This window comes from Rattus norvegicus, chromosome 1 (genome assembly GCF_036323735.1).
Source record: "Rattus norvegicus strain BN/NHsdMcwi chromosome 1, GRCr8, whole genome shotgun sequence".
In the NCBI taxonomy this organism is placed as follows: Eukaryota; Metazoa; Chordata; class Mammalia; order Rodentia; family Muridae; genus Rattus; species Rattus norvegicus.
The window spans coordinates 210325102-210351240 of NC_086019.1; the positions used below are offsets into that span (position 1 = coordinate 210325102).

At 50.3% G+C, this 26139-nt stretch overlaps 1 protein-coding gene, 1 long non-coding RNA gene and 1 pseudogene across 3 annotated transcripts in view; 1 reads left to right on the forward strand and 2 right to left on the reverse strand.

Moving 5' to 3' along the window:
- Positions 1 to 21785, reverse strand: part of Lrp5 (LDL receptor related protein 5) — a 103388-nt gene extending 81603 nt beyond the window's left edge. The window contains 1 exon segment of one of the 2 annotated variants that reach the window (NM_001106321.2): positions 21551 to 21721. In NM_001106321.2, the coding sequence (NP_001099791.2) occupies positions 21551 to 21641 (91 nt within the window). In that variant the 5' untranslated portion in view covers positions 21642 to 21721. 2 annotated transcript variants of the gene reach the window in all.
- Positions 13678 to 21529, reverse strand: LOC108349725 (40S ribosomal protein S9 pseudogene; annotated as a pseudogene).
- A 1792-nt stretch (positions 21786 to 23577) lies between the features above and the next one.
- Positions 23578 to 25803, forward strand: LOC134483954 (uncharacterized). Its single transcript, XR_010061171.1, has 2 exons — positions 23578 to 23974; positions 25673 to 25803. It is a non-coding gene; the product is annotated as an uncharacterized LOC134483954 (long non-coding RNA).
- The last annotated feature ends 336 nt before the right edge of the window (positions 25804 to 26139 follow it).

Consider the following 26139-nt stretch of genomic DNA (forward strand, 5'->3'; position numbering starts at 1 on the left):
AGTTCAAGGCCAGCCTACTCTATGTAGTTCCAGGACAGCCTGGACTATGTAGAGAGATCCTGTGTCCAACAACAATAACAAAATAATTAACTAATTAAAATAAAAAGAAGAACCAACACTTACTAATCCGAAGTTCCCCAAAGCCCTTCCGCACCTCCATGTTTTGCCCCTGGGACCCAGCACACAGCAGGAGATGAACCACCACACTTGTCTCCTGGCCAGTGGCAGGACCACTCAAACCCACGCACATATGACAGCCATGTCCTCGGCCACAGAATCTCACATCTTCATAGGAACTGTGACCCAGCTAAGGCTGCTCTCAGTGACAATCTAATATGTTCATGGAAGTGAGCAGTTTGATACTTACAAAGAATAAAACCTTAGGTCTCTTGTAATCCCTCCTACCCTACCTCAGACCTACCTTTAATGGAAATGTCAGCAAACATAGGAAATGGCTCTCATCTCTTATCCCCACTCCTCCTGAGCTGAGCTACCTATAGCCCTCCCAACCCATCTATCCACCTCTCCATCTCCCATCCATCCATCCATCCATACATACATACATACATACACAGGCCTTTGAACCCACTGAACCAGAAAACCTCCTCATCTTGCCCAGAGCCCCCTTTCCATACCTCTCAGAACAGTCCCAGCCCCCAACATATTCTCTCAGGCCACCCCTGGGCCATTAGCCATTCTCATTCTATAGTCCTTGACATCTGGCTGATGGACGTCTGGCTCAATGCTACCTGGTTTCCAAGGTCTGTGGGAAACCCTTGTCTTCCCAGACCCTGTCATCCATACCTTCCCACTACAGTCACACTCACCCCTTTGGGGTAGGCATAGCTAATAAGTCCAGCAGGGTACAAATCACGGCTAGCCAGGACCATCACTTGTGCCAAACCCAAAACAGCCATGGCCAGGCTGCACATCCAGAAATGTAACCACAACACATTCAGGAAGACATACATCCCCCCATGACAGAGGCTGAAGGAATTCTGAAAGCTCTTACTGTGACAGAGTTAGGTGAATCGTCAAGGGCACACAGAACACAAGAGCAGTGCCCATGTACTAATGAGGCAGTGGGAAGAAGCTTCCAGAAAAATCACAACCCCTACCTTGGAGTGGCCAGAAGGGTGATCTGGCCACACTTACAGAATTATATCAGAAGGTCTGTGCAGGCAGGCCTCTGGCCACAGAACAAGGGCAACTCTTCACACCAAGTTATCACACCCCGATTCCAACCCTCTCTGCTCCAGCAGAAAGCACTGGCTCCCCACAGCCACCTCTGCATCCAGACACTCCCACTGAAGGTTGCGGCTTACCCTCTGCCTCTCTGCACATCCATTTCTGCTGCTTCTCAGTGCCTCATCCAACCCCAACACATTCTTACACTCATACATGGTACTCATATTCATAATCAAATGCACACATCCAAAAGCATGCCAGTGCACACACAGACAAGAGTACTCATGCGCATGCATGCACACTTAGAGCACCAGAGGAAGCCTTCATTAACTCTGAGGTTTAGGCAAGCTTCCCAGGCAGGAACCACATTTCAAAGGTCAGGGAAGCAGGCAAGCAGGAAATGTATAGGGGGCAGGTTTGGGGGTAGAACAGGAAATGAGAAATCACTTGCAAAAGATAGGAGAGACCTGACTCCACGACGCTGTATGTTGTCCTCTTGCCTCCACACATGTGCTGCACCACACACACAATAATAATAAATGTAGTTTTGAAAAGAGGTGGCCTCTTGCCTCCACACATGTGCTGCACCACACACACAATAATAATAAATGTAGTTTTGAAAAGAGGTGGCCCAGCAGTTAAGAACACTGGCTATGGGGCTGGAGAGATGACTCAGCGGTTAAGAACACAGACTGCTCTTCCAGAGGTCCTGAGTTCAATTACCAGCAACCACATGGTGGCTCACAACCATCTGTAATGGGATCTGGTGTGTCTGAAGACAGCTACATTGTACTCGTATACATAAAATAAATAAATTAATATTTTTAAAAAAAACCAAAAATCACAAAACACTGGCTATTCTCTCAGAGGGCCAGATTCAATTCCCATTACCTGTGAATGTCTATGACTCTAACCTCAGGGATCTGACACTCTTCTTCTGACCTCCCTGGACACCAGGCATGCACATGGTACAGAGACATACATGTGTACAAAAACTCATAACACATAAAGAAAAATTTAAAAAGAGAGAACAGGCTGCTGGGTTGGACACCCTGGAGTGCATGAAAGGAAGATGGGGCCTCCCAATCTTCACTAAAGAATGACATGGGTTACAGGGTCTCTATTGTGCCACAGCAGAATGAAGGGCTGTACCTGACATGAGGCCACCAAGGATCTGGAAGAGGCAGGGTGTGTGTGGCCTTGGCTGTTGGCAGGAGGCAATTGTCCTTATACCCCCTGCTTGTAGCAGAACATGGGCTCTGTTGCACACAGGAGCTGGCCTAGGACAATGCTCAACCACCCTTGAATGTCTGAAGACAAGCCAGACTCAGGACCAGAAAAGGGCTCACGTAGGCCTGCCAAGGTGGCTGTCGGGAGCCTGACTGGCAACTCTCTGAGGGATCTGACAGTGGCCTGGGCCCCTTCTGGAACTATGTAGTCCTCATTCCCACACACCAGAGGGTTACTCCCACCAAGGACATCTCCAGGGGTGACCGTCAGATTGCCATGGGTGGGAGTCCCAGCTACCTGCTCTCAACTAAAACCAGCCACCCAACACTGGGTCCTCAGACCAACAGCCACAGCAGAACCAGCACCAGCTGTGGGCTGGTTACCACCTGAGCCCTCAGTCACATGAGGGAAGTGTTCCCTTCCACAGGTGAGCAACCATGGTTTCCTGCCAAGCAGCTCACCAAGGTCGTGCTGTGTTCACAGAGGAGGTAGGCCCAGTTCCTATCCTAGACATTTTCCACCATGTCTGGCTTATGCAATGGTGGGGAATCAACCCCAGGGCTTCATGCACATTAGGCAAACACTCAACTGACATTCTTTGTCCTATTTTTTTGGTTTTAAACCAGGAAACACATTTTGAAAAGCACTGGCCTGGAGTCAGAAATAAAATAGAGTGAGAAGAGCCAGCAGAGACTGGGCAGAGGCACACAGAATCCAGAATGAGGGAGATGCCCAGTCTGGCTTGCTCCCCTGCCAGCGGCCGGCCCACCTCCTGCTCCTTTCATGAACCACAAAAACCCTGATGTGTAGCAGCGACAGGCTCACCTGTGCCCCACCACAACACTCTGCTCACACCCTATGGGCTGCTAGACCAGTGAATATCTTATTTGACAACCAGAGGACTGTTGGCAAGTAATTCCCCCAGTATAGAGGACAAATGACCACGGGCGCTCTGGGACATTACTTCATCCCACAGCCCAATGTTGAACCAGCATGACCCCAGCTGATTAGACCCTACACCTAACCCCAGGAACCCATGAAACCCACCGAAGATGACCCGTCGTCACACGACTAAGGCCTCAACTAGAAAGAGAGCTGTCTAACAGGCGGCACCGGGCCAACAGCCTCTGCAGAATCCTGGATCTAGCTACTGACACCCTACAGTAGAGGTTTCCAGAAAGGAAGTCCTTTACCATGAAAGTCATTTCCCCTGCTAATCAGTTTAACTTGGTGACATCCACACTCATGAACTGTAACAGTCTCCGTGTGGGGGTGCTAGGTGGCCCAAAGGAAGGATTCCAGGACTTCTCTGGGAAAGTTGGCTTCTCCTGAACCTTCACCCTCTGACACACACGTGCACATGTGCGTGCACACACAAGCATGCGCACACTCCCAAGGCCCCAATTTAGCAACCACATAATGTTACCAGCTCAGGGATACCCAGGACAAATCGTGACATTGATTTATGTCTGCAAATGTGCGTTCTCACTAATTAGAAGGTTTAGGACAGAGTAGAGAAAAATATGTATTTCAGAGTCCCAGTTTGACTTGCCAGAAACCAGCCCGTTACTAACATTCTTATTTTCGACAAAATATAGCATTCTGATTACACACCATCTTGGTCCCAAGGCTCCCAGCCTGCCAGGCTCCCGGAAGTGGCCCACGACCACGGCAAAGAGTAGAACAGCAATCCCAAGATGGAGATGCACTCCAAGCCCCTGGGGACTGAGTGCTCAGGCACTCAGGCGGAAACAAGTTCTTCCATGGGACAGGGGCAGCTTTCTTCCTCCCAAGGTCTCATGGCTTATTCTACCAGGTATAGGACAGCCACTCAGGTTCAAGTACACAGGAAGACCAGCCCATCAGATAACTCCCCCAAGAGGACAACTGTGACATTGTAGCCTGTCTCCAGGTCTGTTTCACGTATGTGAACTGTGTCTCGGCCACAGAGGAGCAGAACCCAGGGGCCCCTTTGGCAATTTTGCTTGTATGGATTTGGAGAGAGAGAGAGAGAGAGAGCGCGCGCACAAGCGAGCACATGCAGGTGTTTAGGCTACATGTATGTCAATGTACGATGTGTGTACCTGGTGTACAGAGGTCAGAAGAAAGTGTTGGATCCTCAGGACCTGGAGTTGGAGAGAATTGTGAGCTGCTATGTGGGTGCTGGGAATCAAACCTAATCTTAACCATTGAGCCATCCTTCCAGCCCCTGTGTTAGCTTTTTCAGACTGGTATCTTGTATGTGACCTAGGATGGCCGCAGACTCTGCCTCCCAAGAGCTGAGATTATAGACATAAGCCACCAGACCCAGACCCTTAAAGCATTTTCAAAGAAACCATTTACGATGCAAACATGCTTCTACTCTCTCTGCTTCTTCAAGCCTCAGTCTCCCCATCTCTAATCCTGGGATGGTGGTGGTTCCATCACAAGGCAGTGGCAGTCGCAAGCCTCGGTTGTTTTTAATCTGTTGTTTTCTGGCTGTTCCAAAGGAGGATACATTTATTTACAAAGGAAATCTTCACTAGCCACACTTAGTATAAGAAGCACACACGGGGTTGGGGATTTAGCTCAGCGGTCGAGCACTTGCCTAGCAAGCGCAAGGCCCTGGGTTGGGTCCCCAGCTCTGAAAAAAGAAAAAAAAAAAAAAGAAGAAGAAGAAGAAGCACACACACCCAAGAATTGTTCTGATCAGACCAGTATCTAACTATCAAAACCAGTGCCAGCACAAGCTGCATGGAGGACTTCTGAAAACTGGCTGAGGCCTCTTTGGTGCCATGTTTACCCTGTATATGGCCTGTGACCCTCACTCATCTTTAGCAGAGAGCTGACAAACTGAGCAGGCAGGCTGCGTGCTACTCAGACCTCTGGACTCTGTGGACACAGGGATTTTCCTGGTGGCCACCTGTGGTGCTTCTGCACAGTAACCTGAGTCCAGACTCCCCTTTAGCTAAGGACCAGCACTAGATGCAATGGCTTAGGACTGCAATGCTATTCAGCATATATGAAGCCCTGGGTTCTGTCCCCAGCACCTGGAAAGAGGGACACACACAGACAGCCAAGAAAAAGAGTCACTGACACTCAAGGTAAGGAAGTGATTGGAATCATGGTGTCCCCCAGAGTGAGGTAGATTAAGAGAATTCAGCATGGATGGACCCAGGGACTCAGGACTGGTGCTGCAGTCCGGTTGTGGTGCCTCTGTGTCACACCCTGAGAACTACCGCCAACCCCACAAGTCAGTCAGACCTGCCAGCTAGCTGGCTTGGCACTGACGCATTTCCATGGAGGTGGGAGAAGGTGGGATGGCCCAGGCCCTCCCCTGCGGGCCAGAGAGGGAAGTGGCTGCTGTGTGGCCACAAAGATCACATTGTTCTGTCCTCGGAGAGGAAACTGGAGAACCGATTTCAGAAACAAGCCTACCTTTGTACCAGCGCCTGTTTCCTTTAAGTACTGCAGAAACGAGTCAGAAAACCCGCCAAATTTATCACTGCTCTCCAAAATCTGTTTATTGAGCCAAACTTGCAAGCTTCTACTTTCAAACAAGCCAGAGCTCCCAGAAAAGAGTAGGAACCCAGGTGCCAAGGCACAGGGGCCACCGCCCAAAATAGTGACAGGCGCCAACTCAGGATCCAATAGACAACTCTGTCCACCATGTGGCCAACTGGACAGACGAAACAATGGAGGGAAAGACACAAACGACCTCTCGGGACATAGAGGTGACATTCTAATCCCTGGCCCTCTGGCCTCACCAAGCTTATCAGGGTAGAGACATGCTTGGAGGATTGTGAGTTTGGACTCTGTCTTGGAGACTTGCTGTGTGGCAGGTCCGAAAGTTAGTCGGGATGCAGAAGAGTCCAGGAACCCTTCCCACAGCACCTGCTATGGACACCAGGACACATGGAGTCTGCAACAGAGATCCAAGGATAACCCAAATTCCCTATTGAAGAAATCCAGAGAGAAGCTCTAGTCTAGCTCTGTTCTGGAGCAGGCCCTGGCTTGGTGACCCCACAGAACCCATGCCTGCCCACCTTCCTGGACTACTGTCTGCCAGATGGCACTTAGTCCCCATAGGAGGTGGGTTTGTTGTCACCTGTGCTACAGATGAGAAGACTGAGGCCTAATGAAGGCAAGGAACCTTGCAAAGTACTACCTGGGCAACTCAGCCCAGGGGTCTCAGGTCCCTGGTCAGGGTGAGAACTGTCTTCCCACAACTAGGTATGCAATTCAAGCCTACAACACCAGCACTCCAGAGATGTCAATCTAAGTGGACTAGTAAGACCCTGTCTCAAAAAAGGGGGAGTGTTTGCTGAAGACAGCTCAGGGGTGAAGAGCACCAGCTGCTCTTCCAGAGGACCTGAGTTCCATTCCCACCATCCACATGCCTGCTCACAATCCTGTGACTCCATGTCCAAGGGATCTGGCCATGCACAGCCATACGTGCAGTCAAAACACTCACACATATAAAAATAAAATAAAAGTAAACAAAATTGGAGCACTGTGCTCAATGTCCAGACTGCTCTGCAGAAGATGTCTGAGCAACATTCAGTCATTGGACAATGGTCCTCATCTTCCCCACTACAGAGGACGCCCAGAAGACAGGCCTCTCCGCCTGCCTGCCTGGGGCCCACAGCCATGCAGGACAGGACCAGACACAGAGGTTAGCCAGGCAGTGAACTCAGGTAAGAAGCCCTGAGCGTTTGGATCAGGCCTGCAGCCTAGCCAGCTCCCTACACAACACTAGGCAGGCGTATTCTCCTCAGCCTCAGCACTATGGATAAAGCGGATATGGAGGCCACACAACAATACAGGTTAAGGCCCTGTGCTGCCTAGTCTTACGTCAACTTGACACAGCTAGAGTTATCTGAAGGGAGAGAACCTCAATTGAGAAAATGCCTCCATAAGACCCAGCCATAGGGCATTTCTTCTTCTTTTTTAATTAATCTAGTCAGTCAGTCAGAGTCTTTTCAAGATGGTCTCTTTGTGTAGGTCTGGCTGTTCTGGAGTTTATTCTGTAGACCATGCTGGCCTCAAACTCAGAGATCTGCCTCTGCCTCTCAAGTGCTGGGATTAAAAGTGTGAGCCACCGCCGTCTAGCTAGGGTATTTTCTTAATTAGTGATGGATGGGGGAGAGCCAGCCCATTGTATGTGGGGCCCATATAGACTGTTCATCCTAAGTAAGCCATGGAAACAGGCCAGTGAGCTGCACCCAGCCGTGGCCTCTGCATCAATTCCTGCCTCCAGGTTCCTGCCCTGACTTCCTTTAGTGATGAGCAGCAATGTGGAAGTGTAAGCCAAACCCTTTTCTCCCCAACTTGCTTTTATGTCATGGTGTTTCATAGAAAACCTTACTAGGGCAGGTCCCGTGTGTCACCTCCTCATGGTGACTACCGAGGCTTTATGGATACCTGAGGATCTGCAGATAGGAGACAGACATCTTCCACAAGACCAACCTTAAAGCCTGCAATTGGACGCTCAGGAAGAAAAGGAGAAAGCACCCAGAGGCTCTACTCTGCTCAGCCACTTGGCTCTACTCAGTGAACACAGACCCTCAAGAAGGAAAGATTTTCCCTAATAGGCAATGTCCTCAAGACTGAAGTGAGGATGGTCAGGATGCCACCTTCCATCAGTTCTCACTGAGCAAACCTGCTATGTGTCCATCTACCTGCTGCTCTCAAGCCTTCTGAAAGTGCAGGACACTAAGAAGATCAGAATCCTCAGCAGTTGCTCTGTCAGGCAACGTAGTCCTGGAACCATGGCAAAGACCATGCCAGTCACCTGAGCCTCGTCTCCAGCTCCTATGCCAGTTTAGTGACTGATTTCCATGTCCACCCCCCTTTTTAAGGCAAGGTCCCATGTAGCCCAGGCTGGCCTCAAATGTACTATGTATCTGAGGATGAGATAAATTTCTGATCACCCAGTTTCTACTGCCTGAGTGCTGGAATTACACGTGTGCCACAATACCCAGTTTTAATGCCACCCCAGAGCCCTCAGGGCTGACCAGCAGGACAAGAGATCTGTTTCCTGAGAGCAGGAGCAGGGAGAGGAGGCAAGACCAGAACTCAGGCACACAGACACCTAGAGGGTACAACCAGAAAGGGCAACATGGGCAACATGTTTCTAACTAAAGCTCCACCATTCTAAACGCCACAGGAAGGGGCTGGAGCAATGGCTCAGCAGTTAAGAGCACTGGCTGTTCTCACAGAGGACCTGACTCAGTTCCCAGCAACCACACGGCAGCTCACAGCACTTCTGACTCCAGTCCCATGGGATCCACTCCCTCTTCTAGCCTCTGCGGGCACCTGCATGCACAGCATATATGGAGACACACCCAGAAAGAAAACTAAAAGCTTATACTACTATTTCATTTTTTTCCAAAATTAAAGGGGTCACAGAGGTGGCACACACCCCTGGTCCCAGGATTCAAGAGGTAGAAGCAGGAGGATAGACGTTCAAGACCTCAGCTACACATAAATCTGAGTCCAACCTGAGCTTCATAAGATGCTGTCATTAAATAAATAAATAATAAGGGTATCATGTGACATTTGCAGATGCCAGGCCCCATCATGACATCGCCGAGTCCAGGCTATTCAAAGTCAGTCACTATCACACAGAATGGGACTTCATAACTGGGTGTTTGGGGACCACGGTCTGCTCAGTGGAAACAGCTCTGCCAATGTAGCAATGGCTGCAACAAGGTGGGCGCGAAGCCATGAGGCAGGGCAGGTATCCCATAGCAGAGGATCCCCTCCCAGAGTACGGGTGGTATGCCACAGAAGATTCTGGACCCTGTGGAGATAACTTGGGCTGGAGAAGTGCTGCATGACTAGAGGTTGGGAAAAGTCTGCCAGGCCAAAACGCTCCCACTTCAGCTGCTACAGGACTGGAAAGCTTGGCTGAAAGATCAAAGACACAAAAAAAATCAGGTTTAAAGAAAGCGGAGGGAGCCAGGAGCGGCAGTGCACACCTTTAATCCCAGTGCTTGGGAGGCAGAGGCAGGCAGTGCTCTGAGTTCAAGACTAGCCTGGTCTACAGGGTGAGTTCCAGGACAGCCAGTGCTAGCTACACAGAAAAACCCTGTCTCCAAAAAGAAAAAGAGAAAGAAAAAGAAAGAAAGAAAGAAAGAAAGAAAGAAAGAAAGAAAGAAAGAAAAGAAAAGAAAAGAAAAACAAAATGAGGAAATGTAGGGTAGGCTCAGCTGCAATTCCAGGGGACCCGAGTTTGGTTCCTATCACTCATATCCAGCACTTCTTAACTTCATGTGACTCCAGCTCCAAGGAGCTAATGACCTCTCCTGGCTTCCTCAGGCAGTACCCTCATATGCACAGACACAAAGACACATACATGATTAGAAGTCATTAGAATCGTTAAAGGGAAAAAAAATAAAATGGACCAGGGATGCGGCTCAGCCAGCAGAGTGCTTGTCTGGCGTTCATGAAACCTTGGTTGCAACCACCCCCCCCCCCAAGCACCAACTAAAACAAGGAGTGGTCATGCATACCTGTAACTGAAACAGGAAGATCAAAGAGCTGCTATATAGGAAATGCAGCCTGGGATAGACACACACACACACACACAAATTAATTTGTCTAGAACAGAAGATAAGTCTGCAAGAAGGTTCCAGAAAGAATGATGACCAACATCTCCCATGGTTGATATCACCCATGAGCACTGCGGGGCCACGGGTGAAGCCTCAGAGCCCGGATGGTCTAAGTGGGGGAAAGGGTCAGGAATGACATCCACTCTGAGCTTCAAACATGCTCAGAGAGTGCTGAGGCGATCGATGTGACCACATCCTAACTCACACCATTCAGTCTCCTGGAGAAACCGAGTTGGGTTGGGGACAACGTGGAGAAGTTGCCTGGCCTCCAGAAGCAAACGGAGAGCATGTCTTGCCCAAAGCCACCTGGTATGCATTATGTCTGGCTCCAGTCCCAGGCCCCGCCTTCCCCCTGTGGATGCAAGGATCTGAGCTGACAGGGACAAAGGCTGGAGGGCACCCAGGCTGAGCTTTGGCTAGGCCACACTGGGCAGCTATTAATGGCCCCATTGAGCAATTTCCTGAGAGCTCTGCCAGGCAGGAGCAGCCTTCCCATCCGAGCTAGCAGAGAGGCACAGCCCAGGGAAGTGCTGGGAAGTACTCACCTTTTATGCTAGAATGATTCACAGGGAGCATGCAATCATCTGCTTAGTAATTAATTACATACACCTTCAGATTGGAGCTGAAAGTAGTCAGCACTGGAGTGGGCTCCCCGAGTGAGCATGGCGGCAGGAGCGGCCCCAGACAATCCCACTGTCAGCCTCTTGAAAGCAAAACATAGTGTCTAATGAAAACCCCAGATGATAGGAAGGGCCCTATCACAGGTGGCAAATGAATTGACTTCCACAGCCAGGGGCTGGAGAACGCATCACATCTGCCCCAACACCTGTTAGAAGTCACCGGTTACTGCTCCCAGACCAAGAGATCAAAGGAAGAGGTCAAGATGCTGACTCTGCAACCCAAAGACAATCAACAAGCTTTCCAAACAGAACATCGGGGACAGATTTGCACAGTTATCTCTAAACACCTCTGATAGTACAAAGACCAGGACAGAGAGGCATGACGGGCCACCTGGTGGGAGGGTCCAGGATCAGTAGCCAGGTCTGGGGACATGACAACACCCAGAGAAGAGCAATCTAGTTAAACGGAGACCGGCTGGCCATTCCATCAAGGTGTCGGGAAGCTCCCCATTCAATCTCCAGGTCCCCATACCTCAGACCATATACTTAAAAAATAATAGTCAGAGGCTGGAGAGAAGGCTCAGTGGCTAAAAGCACTTACTGCTCTCACAGAAGACCCAAGTTCACCAAGTTCAGTGTCAGAACCTATGTCAAGTGGCTCACAACCACATATAACTCCAGCCCCAGGGGGTGGGACACAACTTGCTGTTTTCTGTGGACACTAAGGTAAACACACACACACACACACACACACACAGGTGGGGGGAAGGGGGAAGAGAGAGGGTGAAGGAGAGAAATATACATAAAATTGAAAGCAAGAATCTTTTATCCAGGAGAGATGCATTACCAGTTAAGCACACTGGTTGCTCTTCCAGAGAACCGGGGATCAATTCCCAGCATCCACACAGAGGCTCACAACCTTCTGTGCCTGCAGTTCCAGGGGATTTGATGTTCTGGTCTCCATGCCATGGCCCATGCATGCTGCACAAACACACAAGCAGGCAAAATACTATGCACATAAAACATAAAAGTGTGCATTTGTAATAATTTAATTGTTTTATATGCACTGATGTTGTGCCTGCACATGTGTCCGGGTAAAGGTGTCGGATCCCCTAGACTGGAACTGCAGACAGCTGTGAGCTGCCATGTGGGTGCTGGAACCTGAGTTGAACTTGAGTCCTCTGAAGAGCTTAACCACTGAGCTATCTCTTCAGCCCATTAGCTAAAATTTTTAATAAATCCATTTTAAAGATCAGGGGAGTCAGGTGTGGTAACGTAAGCCTTTAATCCTAAAACTTGGAAGGCAGAGACAGGAGGATCTCTGGGAGTTGGAGGCTAGCCTGGTCTAGCCAGAAAGGGCTCCACAGAGAGACCCTGTCTCAGAACAAACAGGAAGCTAATCTGATTGTAGACCACAAAGCAACGAGACAGGGACTGACCTGAAAAAAGATGAATTCAGAATCTAGAGTTGGAATAAAAAGACATGCAGCCATAAGAAATAAAACTGACAGTTTCAGTTATACAAAACTGTTTTGTTTTGTTTTGTTTTGTTTTTGACACAGAGTCTCACTATATTGCCCAGGTAGGCCTCAAATTCACAGAAATCCTCCTGCCTCAGACTCGTGAGTGCTGGAGTTACAGGCAAATGTCACCACACTCAATTGTTTTTTTTTTTTTTTTTTTTGAGACAGGGTCTCACTCTGTAGCCCATGCGAGCCTCAAACTCACATCAATCCCCCTGCCTCGATCTATCTCCCAAGGGCTGAGATTACAGTCATAAACCACCACACCTGACAGATACTCTTTGAGGTCTTTATGATATTAAAGACTAGCCACAGACCTGAAGGAAATCGTGGAACAAATACACCAAACAATTAATACCCACACCAAACAACAAGCTTGCCACAGACTTGGCTTTTAAAAAGAACACTAAGCCAGAGCAAAGGTACGGTGAGTGCCTGATGGGTCAGCAGGTGGAGACAGGCTACAGGTGATGAGAGAGGGGTCAGGTTTACATGAAAGAGATGGACACACGCTAAAATATACAGCTAAAATACAGGCCACAAAGCTATGCCCATGGGGAGAAATAAAACAGGCTATAAAGACAAACATCAGCTGGGCGGCGGCGGTGCACACCTTTAATCCTAGTGCTCAGGAGACAGAGGCTGGCATCTCTGAGTTTGAGGCCAGCCTGGTCCACAGAATGAGTTCCAGGACAGCCAGAGCTACACAGAGAAACCCTGTCTTAAAAGAAAGGCGACGGGGGGCCTCTAGGGTCATAGAGCAGGAAGTTGTACCAGGGGCAGGGGTGAGTGATGGGAAGAGACCACTTTATAGGTAAAATATTTCTGTTAGGGTGATGGAAACGTGTGAAGTAGATGGTAATGCACAACATTGACAATGTATTAATGTCACAGATCTCTGCACACTTAAATACAGTCAAGGGTCAGAGTGATGGTTAGGGGGTGGGAGGGTGATATCCTAGGGACCCACATGAAGGAGAGAGCACCCACTCCCACAGGTTGTTCTCTGTGTGCCATAGCATGCAAACCACACACCTACAATAAACAAAGTGTAATCAAAAACTAGAAAGCAGAAGGGATGGAGAGATGGTTCAGCAGTCATTGCACTGGCTGCTCTTCTAGGGGACCTGGGTTTGATCCCCAACATCCACACGGCAGCTCACAGTTACAGCCCACCATAACTCCCGTTTCCAGGGGATTCGATGCCCTGTTCTGGCCTCTGTGAGCAAAGAGCACACATATGGTACAAAGACATATGGTATGCAGGCAAAGTAACTATACACATACATGTAAATAGATCTTTTTAAGTTAAAAGGAACAGTAAAAACTGGCAATTTTTGTGCTATACACCGTTTATTGTAATGGGGGGGGGGATGCTGTTCCAAAGGGCTGGAGAGTGGAGAGATGGCTTATCCATTAAGAGTACTTGCTACTCTAGCAAAGAACCAGTTTACCGTCGAGCACCTGCATGACTCCCATTTCTAGGGATTCAACACTCTCTGTGGACAGTGCACACACATGAAACACAAGGCACACTTAAAAGCAAACATTCACACAATGTAAACAAATCTTCCTCCCCCCCCCCAAGTATCAATTCTGTTTTACTTGTCAACTGGAAAACTAGACAATCCTCCAGTGTGACGAGGTATTAATTAATCCTCTTCCTCATCATCATCAGCTCCAGCACCACCCTGGCCTTTCTTGGTATTCTTCCTCTTCACTCAGCCTGGACAGCCACCACCATAAGGAGAACGGAGGGAGAAGTCAATGTGCTTCTGGGAGTCCAAGCAAACCATGAAGGATGGGCTGTTCACCACCTGCTTGTGGACCCTGACGTGACGTTGGCAGATGAGCACACGGGCATGGTGAACAGATTGGTCCAGGCCCAGCTCAAAGACCTGGGTCTGCAGCTGTCTCTCCAAGAAATCCTCAATCTTCAGGCCCAGGATGTAATCCAGCTTCATCTTGCCCTCATCCAGCACCCCAACCTGAACGAGTCATCTCGGTAGAGCGTTGACTTCAAACAGACACCCAGGATCCTTCTCGTTCTGTGTCAATAGCTCCCAGGCAGCCTTATGGATCTTCACCAGGGTAAATTTGACCCTCCACACCTCACGTCTGTTCTGGAGTCCATACTCTCCAATCAACTTTAGCTCCTGGTCAAGACGTGATTTCTCAAAGGGTCTCTGTGGGGTCACATAGGTTTTGCGACAAACCCAACTTCTGGTGACAGCAGGTGGACTATGCTAGGCCCACTGCGCCTACGAACTCAGGCCCGTGACCATAAATAAATCTTCCTTTTAAAAAAATGTTTTTCCGGGGTTGGGGATTTAGCTCAGTGGTAGAGTGCTTGCCTAGGAAGCGCAAGGCCCTGGGTTCGGTCCCCAGCTCCGAAAAAAAGAACCAAAAAAAAAAATGTTTTTCCAAATTAAAACATAGGAGTCGGGGTACATTCAACAGCAGAATGTGTCTTGGGTTCAAATCACACACGTACCTGGGATCAGCCAGTCTGAAACCTCTAGCAGTGCCTCCACAGTGTGAGCACCTATGGGAAAGGCCACCTACTCCTAAGGACTCGACCAGGCAGGTGCAAAAGAATCACAAGGACAACTCAAGGCACACGGATGATGGACATCAGGTATCCTCGACATGCCCAGATGTGCACAGGTAAAGATCACCATAGCCATGATGGGTCGCCTGCCATCAGCTCTAGTGCCACTCCTAACAGACGTCTCTGCTTCCAGGCTGTGTAAATAGTGGCCAAACCAAAAAAAGAGGCTAGCTTGCAAGCATTCAGTCACCAGCTCGGAGCACACCTGATGCTCATGAAGGCTAGGCTGTGACCTATTATAGTCAAAGGGCAGTGGGTGGCAGGGCCCATGCAGGGCAGTATAGCCACACAGCCTCTCAGCCTTAGCTGAGCCATCTTTAAAAAGATATTTTCTGACTGCAAGCAAAGGCCTAAGACACAGACATGGGTGAAGGCCAAACTTTAGTAGCACAGCCCAGTGTGGCTCAGCCACATGCTGAGGGAGTCCCTGGAGGGGCAGAAGGCTCAGGGCACAGGCTTCTAGCTGTACTTCCACCCCTAAGGTGGGTAACTGCTCGAGGCTGAAGCATTTACAAGCAAACACAGTTCTACAATGAAGGACAGAACGCTTCCATTGATTGGCAGGGTGAATGCATGCATGCTCACTGTTTGGCTGATTTTCCCAGGGCCCAAACCCAGGGAATGGTCCCACCTACCATGTCTTCCCACCTCAATTAAGGAAATCATGACAGTCGCCCACAAATGTGTTCATAGACCAACCTAATCTAGACAATCTGTCTTCTCAGGCAATTTTAGATTGTGTCACGTTGACAACTGAAACCAACCACACAGACAGGCTCTGCTAGCAACGATGGGTCCAGGTTAGGAATGCAGAGATTGGGCTGGCCCCATAGGCTGGTGAGACAACAGGACAGACCTGAAAGGGATAGAACCCCAGTGAACCCTTTTGAGGCCAATGTGGTGCCAACTACACCCACAAGGTGACAGGGACAAATGGGAAGCAACAGAACCTGGCAGGGGGAGCAGTAAAGACTTGGCCAGGCTTAGAAGAGCCTCAGAGAATGGGCCAGTGAATTTTGTTTTACCTTCAAGAAAACAGAGGCACACAGGAGGACACTCCAGGACTCCATATGAAGGCAGAAAGCCCTGTGGGGATGGGGGTCCCTTAGCAGCCCTAGACACCTGCACTGACACCCAAAGCCATACAATGCCTCATGGGCTCCTTCCTAGGAGAGAAGCCACTGCCTGATTCTGGGGGAGCCTGGGGACCCCCAAAACTCCCAGAGAGGTTGAGTCCCTTTCCTTGACAAAACCATGCCTCAGCTTAGCCACAAGGTAAACTTCTCCAGGGCAAGCTGAAAACAGATAACCCCAACACTTATCATCTCAGGCAGCCTTCCACCCCTAAAAGGGCATGTATCACCATGAAAGCCTTCCAAAGAGCCCATGGCAAAGAGACCCCAAGTTTAAGAGGCAGAAAGCAGGAAATGCTGAGGGCACATTAGACTCCACTGGAAGTCAAGGTTACCACAGTGGACCATGGCCCTACAAATCAAGCAGGACTGACTCACTGGAAGTCAGTGAGATGCCAGCCACTCCCACAGGCAGCAGGCAAGGACACACTGGAAGCCCAAGGCTAGAGCTACATAACTTCCTTGGGGCTCAGAGTGCAGGGACCAATGTATACCTACTACCTTAGCAAAGGTGCCATATCCCGGCCACACATACCTCTATACTACTTAGAAATAGCAGGACACTGACTCATGGCCCAGAAAGTCCCTGTCAGCCAGGCAGAGCCTCTGGCTCTGGCCACCCCGAAAGAACGAATCTCTAGCATCCCAGCCCACCTCCTAGCCCCATACGACAAGAAATTCAGTTCTGCAGCCTACACTCAGCCTCCTTTTAAAGGGAACCTGGGTACCCAAGACGGGCTCCAAGTATCTCCCTCACAATGGTGGTAAAGGAAGGAACACTGTGTCCTCTCAGGCTGCACAGATCCCACAGGTGCTGGCAAGGCTGGTTGATCAGCTCAATTTTGTAGATGTGGAAACTGAGGCTGGGAGCCAGCAAGCCACTTTCCAGAGGCTGGAAGGAAATCAGGGTAGACCCGCCAGCCAGGCCTGGGGCTACCTCCCTGTGGGCCCCACAGCTGCCTCCACCCGTCACACTTGGATGGCCTGCCCCAGGCGGCTGGCTCAGAGCCCGCATTAGGCTTTCCAAGCAAATGTGAGCAGAGTCACGAAGCCCAGAAGCTGGGTGCAGCCCTCGGCTCCCACCACGCCTGCCCCACAGACTCCTGTTTCTAGATGCTATTAAGTGATCCAACTTGGTGCCCCCTGACCACAGAGTCCAGCTCCCTCTGAGACTGTGAGGCCAAACAGAAGAGTCGTTCCACACTCTCAGGACCCAGGCTCCATGCAGATGGGTGTGAAAGGAAATGCAGACTGGCTGGAGGCCAACACAGACTGTCCAGCTTGTCCCCATTGCCCGTCACACTTCTGAACCTCCTGCCACAGTTCCCCCAGCTCATTTGCTGAAAGCCACAGGCAACCAGGACCAATTCAACCAGTGAATAAACAGATAAACTTTGGTCTATCTGCATACTAGAATATCATTCAGCCATAAAAATAGTGATGTACTGCCACATGCTACAAAGAAGTCAGACACAATACATATGAAATCCTGTCAGGTACAAGCTGGCTAATTCTAACTATTCAGGAGGCTGAGGCAGGGGGAACACCTGAGCCCAGGAGTTCAAGACCAGACTAGGCAACACAGAAAGACAAAATCAGCCCCCCAAAAGTGCCCAAACCAGGCAGATCCCAGAGACAAAACAATAGTAGGGAAATGGGAAACCACTTCAATAAAAATGGGGTTTGCTTTGGAACAAGGAAAATGTTTTATTATGTAATGACTGCAATCCACATAAGGATGTCCAATGCCTGGATCCTGCAGGCTCTAAAGAGGTGTGGCTTCTAGGATGGAAGCTCCACTTCCAACGTTTTTAAGATTTGTTTTTATTTTATATGTATGTGCAGATTACCTATTCCTGTGCCCACAGAGGCTAGAAGGGGTGGTGGATTCCCTGGAACTGAAGCTACAGATGGTTGTGAGCTGCCAAGTGGATGCTGGGAATTGAACCTGGGTCCTCTATAAGAGCAATTAGTGTTTTGTTGTTGTTGTTTTGTGTTTTGGGGTTTTGTTCTAGTATAGAATAGAATTTATTCAGGGTACGGGGAAGGGAAATAAAAGGGTAGTAAGGCAGAGAGAGAGAGAGAGAGAGAGAGAGAGAGAGAGAGAGAGAGAGATCACAGTAAGTGTTCCTAACCACTGAGTGAGCCATCACTCTAACCCCTTTGATCCCTTATTTTTAGTTTTTATTTCGTGGTTGATGGGGGAGGGCTGGCCTTGAGCTGGGGACCCTCCAGCCTCTACCCCGTGCGTCCTGGGTGACCGTAAGCCCAGCTGCTGCTCACCTAGCTATTGCTCTGGCAGAGGACATGAGCGTGGTCCCGGCATCTATACTGGGCAGCTCACAATGGCCTGTACGTCTAGTTCCAGGGGATCCGATGCCCTCTTCCGAACCCCAGTGGTGAACTGTGCTCACACACATGCACACAGACACACAAACACATAATTTAAAATACAAACAAATCTTTTTTAAAAACTCAGTTCCAGAGCCAAGCATGGTGGCACACATGTTTAATCCCAGCACTCGGAAGGCAGAGGCAGGAGGATCTTTATGAGTTCAAGGTCACCGTCACTCTGATGTACACATCTAGTTCCAGGCCAACCATAGTTACTGTCAACTCTGTTCTCAATTTTTTAAAAAAAGCAACCAAAATAATAATAATAATAATAATAATAATAATAATAATAATAATAATAACAACAACAACAACAACAACAACCACCTCAGCTCCACACCTCAGACTCCCTGACTGACTTGGGGATCCCAGGGCCCTGCCCACGTGGCTTTCCTTCCCTATCCTCCTCTGTGGCTGTAGAGACTGTAAATCAACAGTTACTGGATATCCCAGATCACAACACAGAAGAAAAGCCCAGGCCGAGGCCTGGGAAGATGGCTCAGCTGGTAACATGTATGCTGTTATACATACCAAGCACTCATGTAAAGAGTCAGTCACAGTGGTTTATCGATCAGTGAGGCTCCTAGTTCCAGTGAGAGACCTCGTCTCAAAGAACAAGTTAGACAGCTCCTGAGAAACACTTCCCAAGGTTGCCCTCCAGCCTCCTATGCACAGGATAGCTCCATGGCAGACTGACCTCTGACCTTCACGTGCACAGGCACGCACACATATGAACATACAAAAAGGCAGGGGGGGGGGTACCAAACCATGTAGCAACAGCCTCCAGAATTCCCAGGCCAGAAAGATCAAAGGCCATGACATAAAACTGTCCTCAAAGCTCTGCCACCACTACCCAAGACCTGGGCTGCATGCACCAAACGTTCCCTACCACATGATATAAGAAAGAAAGAGAAGAGAGAACCTGAGTCCTCTCTTATACCTAGCCCAGAGATGTTATGCAAGCCTTCCAAAGACAAACAGCAACTAGACATTAAAAACCTTGGTCCAGCTGGGTAGTGGTAGCACATACCTTTAATCCAGCACTCAGAAGCCACAGGCAGATGGATCTCTGGGTTGGAGGCCAGCCTGGTCTACAGAGGGAGTTCCAGGACAACTAGAGCTACACAGAGAAACTATGTCTCAAAAACTAAACAAAACACCTTGGTTGGTCTGACCACCTCCTGCTCCAACCCTGGGGCACACACACTTGCAAAGCAGGTGACAGTCCTCACCTGGCTGCACCCCACCCCCACACCCCTGTGTGAATTCTGCTAGATACCTGAGTAATGGCCCTGTGTAGTCAAAATAAAAAGGGTTCTAACTATGCTGGGACCAAGAGATGGCTTTCCCCAGAGAAGCTTAGGACAAACAGGTTGCCTGGGTAATTTCTTGCACAGAGGGATCACGGAACTTGGAGAAGACTCCACTCAACATGTGACCCAATATAACCCAGCATGTACCTCCCAGGGGTAGGCAGCCCACAACTGAAGGAACCTCCTTCCAGGGGGTCAGTCAGGCTAGGCTGGTCCAGGGACGAGGGCTTTAGTCAGGGAGAAGGAAAACCTAGGGCTTCCAGAGTGGGGAATTCAGGGACCACTAGAACAAAGGCTTTTCTGTGGGCTCACTGCTTCAATTTGCAACAGGAAGCAATCAGGAAAAATAATTAACTGTCCACTTATTCCCTTCCCTGCAGACTCCCAAAGCCAGAATCTCAAACAGACATTTGGGGGTCGCACGGCCAAGAAGAACACTCAGATAAGAGCTTCAGGAAGATTCCTCCCTTTGCTTCCATTTTAGGCCTGGACTACCCCATCAGCTGGTACTCCTGGGGCCTGGCTTCCTAATGTTAAAATAATCGACTCTATTTTTGCCTCATACACCACCAAACTATAAAGATGTTAAATCTGAGATACCAGACGACAGGCAGGGGATCCCAGAGTAACGTCAGTCCCATCTAGGACAGGAAAGTCGGCTTACAAACCCCACCTTTAAAACAAATAGCTCCCCCATACCCCTTCTGCAGCCACGACCCAGGCATTTCCGGAAAGAGCAGAGCTGGCCTGGACTTCCCACGGCCTGTCACAGTTTTGTCTTCGCCTTGTTTTGCTAACACCAGACATGGCCGGAAAATGTAAACATGATCCCAAGGGAGACAAGTTTAGGGGGAGACTCCCCAAGAGCCCTCAGGCTAAGGTTGAAAGCTTCAAGACTGGAGGAAGCCAGCCCCTCGACCCCTCCCCCCTAAACCTAGGTGGAAGGGACTGCAGCCCGGGGAATCTGAGCACAGAGCCAGGCCCAGCCACCTCCCTCAAGTGTCTACCCTGGAAATAAATACACAGGGGGACAGCTGTTCGCCTTAATAAGGCCCAGACAAAGGGACCTGAGGTTGTCCCCCTACCCCGCCCCAAACTGCCATCAACACCACCCAGGAGTTCAAGAGTATATGCCGGACCCTCGGACAGCCACACTCCAGAAAAACAAAACACAAGACACCCGAAAACAATGATTTAGGTGGCAAGAGGCTTGCTTTAAAAACCACATGGCAATCTCCGAATTAAAAGAACATGTGTAGCGTTTCCAACTGCTTCGTTTCTCGAGAGTCCTGACCTCAGCTCCACCCCTCAGGACACACCAAAAGTTAGAAAGTTCCCGAGCCGGTCACTTCCCCAAAGGTAGATCCAACTGAGGCAGAACCACACCAAGGCACCCACTCAACCGATCTCCGGGCTGGGCACTGGTCAGCCGGGCAGGGCACCTGGCCACCGCTTGGGGGCCCGAGCGGTCAGACGGGTCACTGGGGTCACCGGGGCACCTGGCAGGTGTCAGTCGGTTTGGAAGGCTGACAGCCCACGCAGGTCAACGAGACAGCAGCCAGGGCCAGGCCGCCCGCGCAGGGTTTTCCGAACTTCCTAGCTTGCAACTTCTGGCACTTCCCAGGGCTCGGTAGGCCGGCCGCCGCAAGCAGGCTCGCGAAAAGTTTTCCCAGTAGTTCGCGATAGGCCAGGCCTGTCCCGGGCCATCACGATGCCCGTGGGCGCACTCCTGAGCGCACCCGGCGTTCCGAGCCTTGGGCAGGTGAGGGCCCGCCCGCGCCGCACCTGGCGGGCTCCGTCCCCGGGGAGGGGCCGGAGCGGGAGAGACAAAGGGCCCGCGCATGGTCCCCCGGCGCGCCGACCCCCGGCGCGCGGTCCAACTCGCCCGCAACTTGCAAAGTAGCTGGGGCGGCCCCGGCCATTGTCCCCCGCGCCCACCTTACCCGCAGCGGGGACTAGGCTGCAGCACAGCGCCAGCAGCAGCAACAGCGGCTGCGGCGGCGGCGGAGGGGCCCGGGTCGGCGCCGTTTCCATGTCGTCCGGCGGCCGGGAGCGCCGCGCGCTCACTCGGGCTCCATGGCGCGCGCGGCGGCGGTGGACCCTCGCGGCTCCCGGCGCCTCTTGCTCCCGCCTCGGGCGCCGCGGCCCAAGACGACGCGGGAGGAGGGAGCGGAAGCCGAGCCGGTCTCCGCCCCCCGCGCCGCCCGCGCCGCCCGCGCCCCCCGCCAAGCCGCGCCCTCCTGCGGGCGCCCGGGAGCCGGGCAGGCGGGTCCCTCCGGACCCGCGACAGGAGAGGCCGGGCGAGCAGGTGGGTCACCTGCCAAGCCCCTACACTGACAGGTGAGGAAACTGAGGCACGTGGAAGCATGACCCACACAGCCAGGTGGTCCCCAGAGCCAGGTCTGGGCTTTCACCACAACTGCTGCTACCTGGCCCAGGGACACACGGCCCCATTTGGGAAGCACGCGCGAACAGGCACAGAGATGGATGGAGCTGAAGGAACTGAGGACTTTTACTTTTAGATTTATTTTTTGTTGTATGTGTATGAGTGTTTGCATGCACCACATGCAGGAAGGAGTCCCAGGAAACCAGAATAGAGTGTAAGGTGCCCTGGGACTGGAGTTACAGATGAGTGTGAACCACCTTGTGGATGCAGCGAACCGAACCCAGGTTCCTGAACGTGCAGTAAGTGCTTGTAACTGCTGAGCCATCTCTCCAGCGGTGCTTTCTAGAACCTCACACCTTGGGCAGGCAAGTCTAGGTGCAATCACTTCATGTCTTTATAAGGTAAAGTAATGACAGTGTCCACCTTGCAAGGTAGAGAGAAAGGACAGAAGCTGAGGTGGTCAGGAGGGTGCCTCTGCCCTCCTGTGGTTTATGGTAGGAAGAGACAAAAATACGAGGCCAAACAAAGGAGTGTCTAGCCAGAGAAGTGACAGCGCTCAGGCCTGTAATTCCAGCCTTGGGAGACTGAGGCAGGAGGCTTGCTATAAGTTTGAGACTGGCCTGGGCTACCTGTGAGACCCTGTTTTAAAAGGGTTGATAGAGTCCTTGATTGCCTAGGGTGCACACCGCTCGCAGCGCTGCAGAAACCAGACCTGATAGAACAAGCAGAAGGAGCAAAAGAAAGGTCAAGGTTGGCCAGCAAGATGGCTCCTGTTGACCTAAGGAGGACAGAATGGAAGAAGAGAACTGACTCCCCAAACTTCTTCTAATAGGAAAACATGAAGACCAGGGTCCAGCTAGGAGGGGGAGGGGACCCAGGCCAGGGTCCCAAGGGTCAAGGCAGAGATTTTAATTCGGAAACAGGCCAGTGGTTCAGGAAGAGCAGTCTCCTGGGATGGCTATATCCAGTCTCTGACCGGAAGAGGAGTCAGGAGGTCACAGGGGCAGTAGAGAGCCTTTGCAGGGACTGGGGACTGGAGCAGCCAATGTCCTTACTGGTTCCTACTCACCCAAGCCCAACCCCCATCGGGCCCAACCTCCACCTTCAAACTCAGAGCCCAGAGCACAACCCCCTTCTCTATCCCCACTCTCACCCATCCCCCAAGGCCTTCCACTTTCAGCCTTGATTTTCTGAGGCCTTGTCTCCTCCAGCCAGTGAGCATATGTTAAATAAGACAGATCTCACCACTCTGTCCCAAAGCTTCCAAGGCTCCCACAGGTCAGAGAAGAGGCAGAAGCCTTGGGCTCCCACACGGCCCGGCCTATCCAGCCCTCTCCCTCCCAACTCCATCTTATGGGCTGCAACCGCAAGAGCCCCTGCAGAGACAGGCACCATCTTGCCTGGAGGAGGGCCTTTCTGCTGGGACTTTTATCCTACTTAGTTCTTGAAAACGGTACTGCCTCCCCCCTCTCTAACCCACCCTTGCTGACACTTCCTGCCACCTAACAGGGTATGTGTTTGCTTCTCTTCCTTCCATTAGAGCAGAAATGCCAAGGTTGGCCTGTTTGGTTTTCTGTGCCTAGGCCAGGACCCAGCACATAGTAGGTGCTCAGTAAATAATAAATGTTTGTTAAATGAGCAACAGAAGTAAGAGATCTGATTTTCTTTCACTAAAGAAGCACCCTGAGCGCTGAACAGGGCTGGGACTGCGAAAAGGGAAGAAGTGCTGGCCCACATGGGAGGAAGTGGTACAGAGGGAGAGCCTAAAACACCAGACCAGATGAGAAATGGCAGCTCCACCTTGCTCTGGACTGGGCTGCTGTAAACCTTGGGTCAGACTCCACCCCGCCTTCAAGCCCAAGTGCCCCATTGCAGATTCCCTTGGAGCTGACCTTCCATCCCATCCTGCATACTCTACCAGAATCCCCTGGAATTCACAGCCTTGTGCTTGAGGCTCCTGAGGACCAGCCTGCCCTCTCTGGTGAGCACTAGCCCCTTGTGCTCGCAGAACAGCATGAGCCAGCAGAGGCGTGGGATGGCAGCAGAGGCATCTCAGAGGCATCTGAGGTGCAGGTGGGGACCCCTAGGTAGTGAGCGGCTGTGGTGCCTTGCTGGGGAGGCTGGCTATAGAGAACAGAAGGGGAGCTCTGCATACAGGGGTGGTTCAAAGTTCAAAGTTTGAAAATGGAGCACCCATGAGATGGCTCAGCTGCGGGATACTTGCCACCAGTCCTGATGACCTGTAGTAGGAGAAGAAAACTGGTCCACACAGGCTGTCCTCTGACTACCATATGGATTCCACTGCATAGTTTGTTGTGGGACAAACTTTTCCTGGGGAGGTACAACACACATCTACTCACCCCAGGCAGCCCACAACAGACCAAGGTACAGATACCACCAAAGTCCAACCTGGTAAACCATGAGTTTTATTGAGGTAACTTGGAGAAATATGGGTGAGAGGTTACTTATAGAAGCAGAAATTACCCAAAGACAGCTGCATCCTCAAGGCCCACCCCAGCATGAGTGATAGCTCACAAAGCTGGGAACTTAGCGTACACTCCACAGCCTACACAGGTTGGAGAATGTGCCTCAATTGTTCTAAACCTCTTCCAGGCAGCTCAGCTGATTTCTGCATCTTCCAGACCACTTATGTGGTCTGAGTCTTCTTTACAGGTTGGCCCTGCTCCTCTGTAACAGACTCTGGGCTTTTATTGCATCTTATGGCAGAAAGGGACCTAGTTAATCTGGTCAGTTTCAGGGACTTCCTGAAGCTATTTCAAGTTGTTTACCTTCCTGCTTAAGGAGCTTCCCTGAAGTATGGAATGTTTTCAGCCTTGGAGAAAACTGTTATATAACAGCTTTCTGGAAACCTGCCAGACTGAGCACATGAGTGTATACACTCATGCATGCAGTGCATAAATATATAAATTTAACTAAAATAAGCTGGATGCAGTGGTACACATCTTTATTCCCAGTATTAGGAGACAGGAAGGTAGATCTCTGTGAGTTCAAGGTCATCCAGGACTATATAGTGAGATTCTATCTCAAAAACTAAAAAGGCTAGACAGATGGGTCAGCTGTTAATAGCACTTGCTGCTCTTCCAAAAGACCTGGGTTTTGTTTCTAATATCTACATGGAAACTCCCAACTCTCTGTCACTCCAGTTCCAGGAAATCTGAGGCCCTCTTCTGGCCTCCCCAGCACCAGGCAAGCAAGTGGTGCCCAGATGTACATATAGTCAAAACACCAATACGCATACAGTAATTTTTTTGTTTTTGTTTTTGTTTTTAAAATTTATTTATGTATATGAGTACACTGTTGCTGTATTCAGACACCAGAAGAGGGCATCAGATCCCATTACAGATGGTTGTGAGCCACCATGTGGTTGCTGAGATTTGAACTCAAGACCTCTGGAAGAGCAGTCAGTGCTTTTAACCGCTGAGCCATCTCTCCAGACCCAAAAATATTTTTTTAAAAAAAAATACATTTGAAAGGGATTTGGAGAACTATAAGAACCAATAATCAGTTAATCGAGTTTGGTGGTTTGAATATGTTTGGTCCAGGGAGTGGCACTATTAGGAGGTGTGACCTTGTTGGAGAAAGTGTGTCACTTTGGGGGTGGGCTTTGAGTCCTTTCTCCTAGCTGCCCATGAAACAGTCTTCTTCTAACTGCTTTCAGAACAAGATGTAGAACTCTCAGCTCCTCCTGCACCATGCCTGCCTGGATCCTGCCATGTTCCCATCTTGATGATAATGAACTGAACCTCTGAACCTGTAAGCCAGTGCCAATTAAATGTTGTCCTTATAAGAGTTGCCTTGCTTGGTATCTCTTCACAGCAATGAAAACCCTAACTAAGACAGCAAGTGATCAGATGTAAAATACAAAAAAAAAAAAAAAAAACAAAACATCAAGAGGTGACCACTGAGCTGCCAAGGAGAAGGACCAGCATTCTGGCCCCTGAGTCACATCAGTGCAATGTGTCAGACTCCAATTTGAACCTTCAGAAAAGTCCAAAGAACACACTAGAACTTATCACTATTGCATCCTGCAGACTTCTGACATCACAGGGTTAGCCATTTTTAGACCCTTTGGTAACACGGTATGCAATCAGAGAACGTGCTAAGCTCCAACTTCCCTGGAAGGTC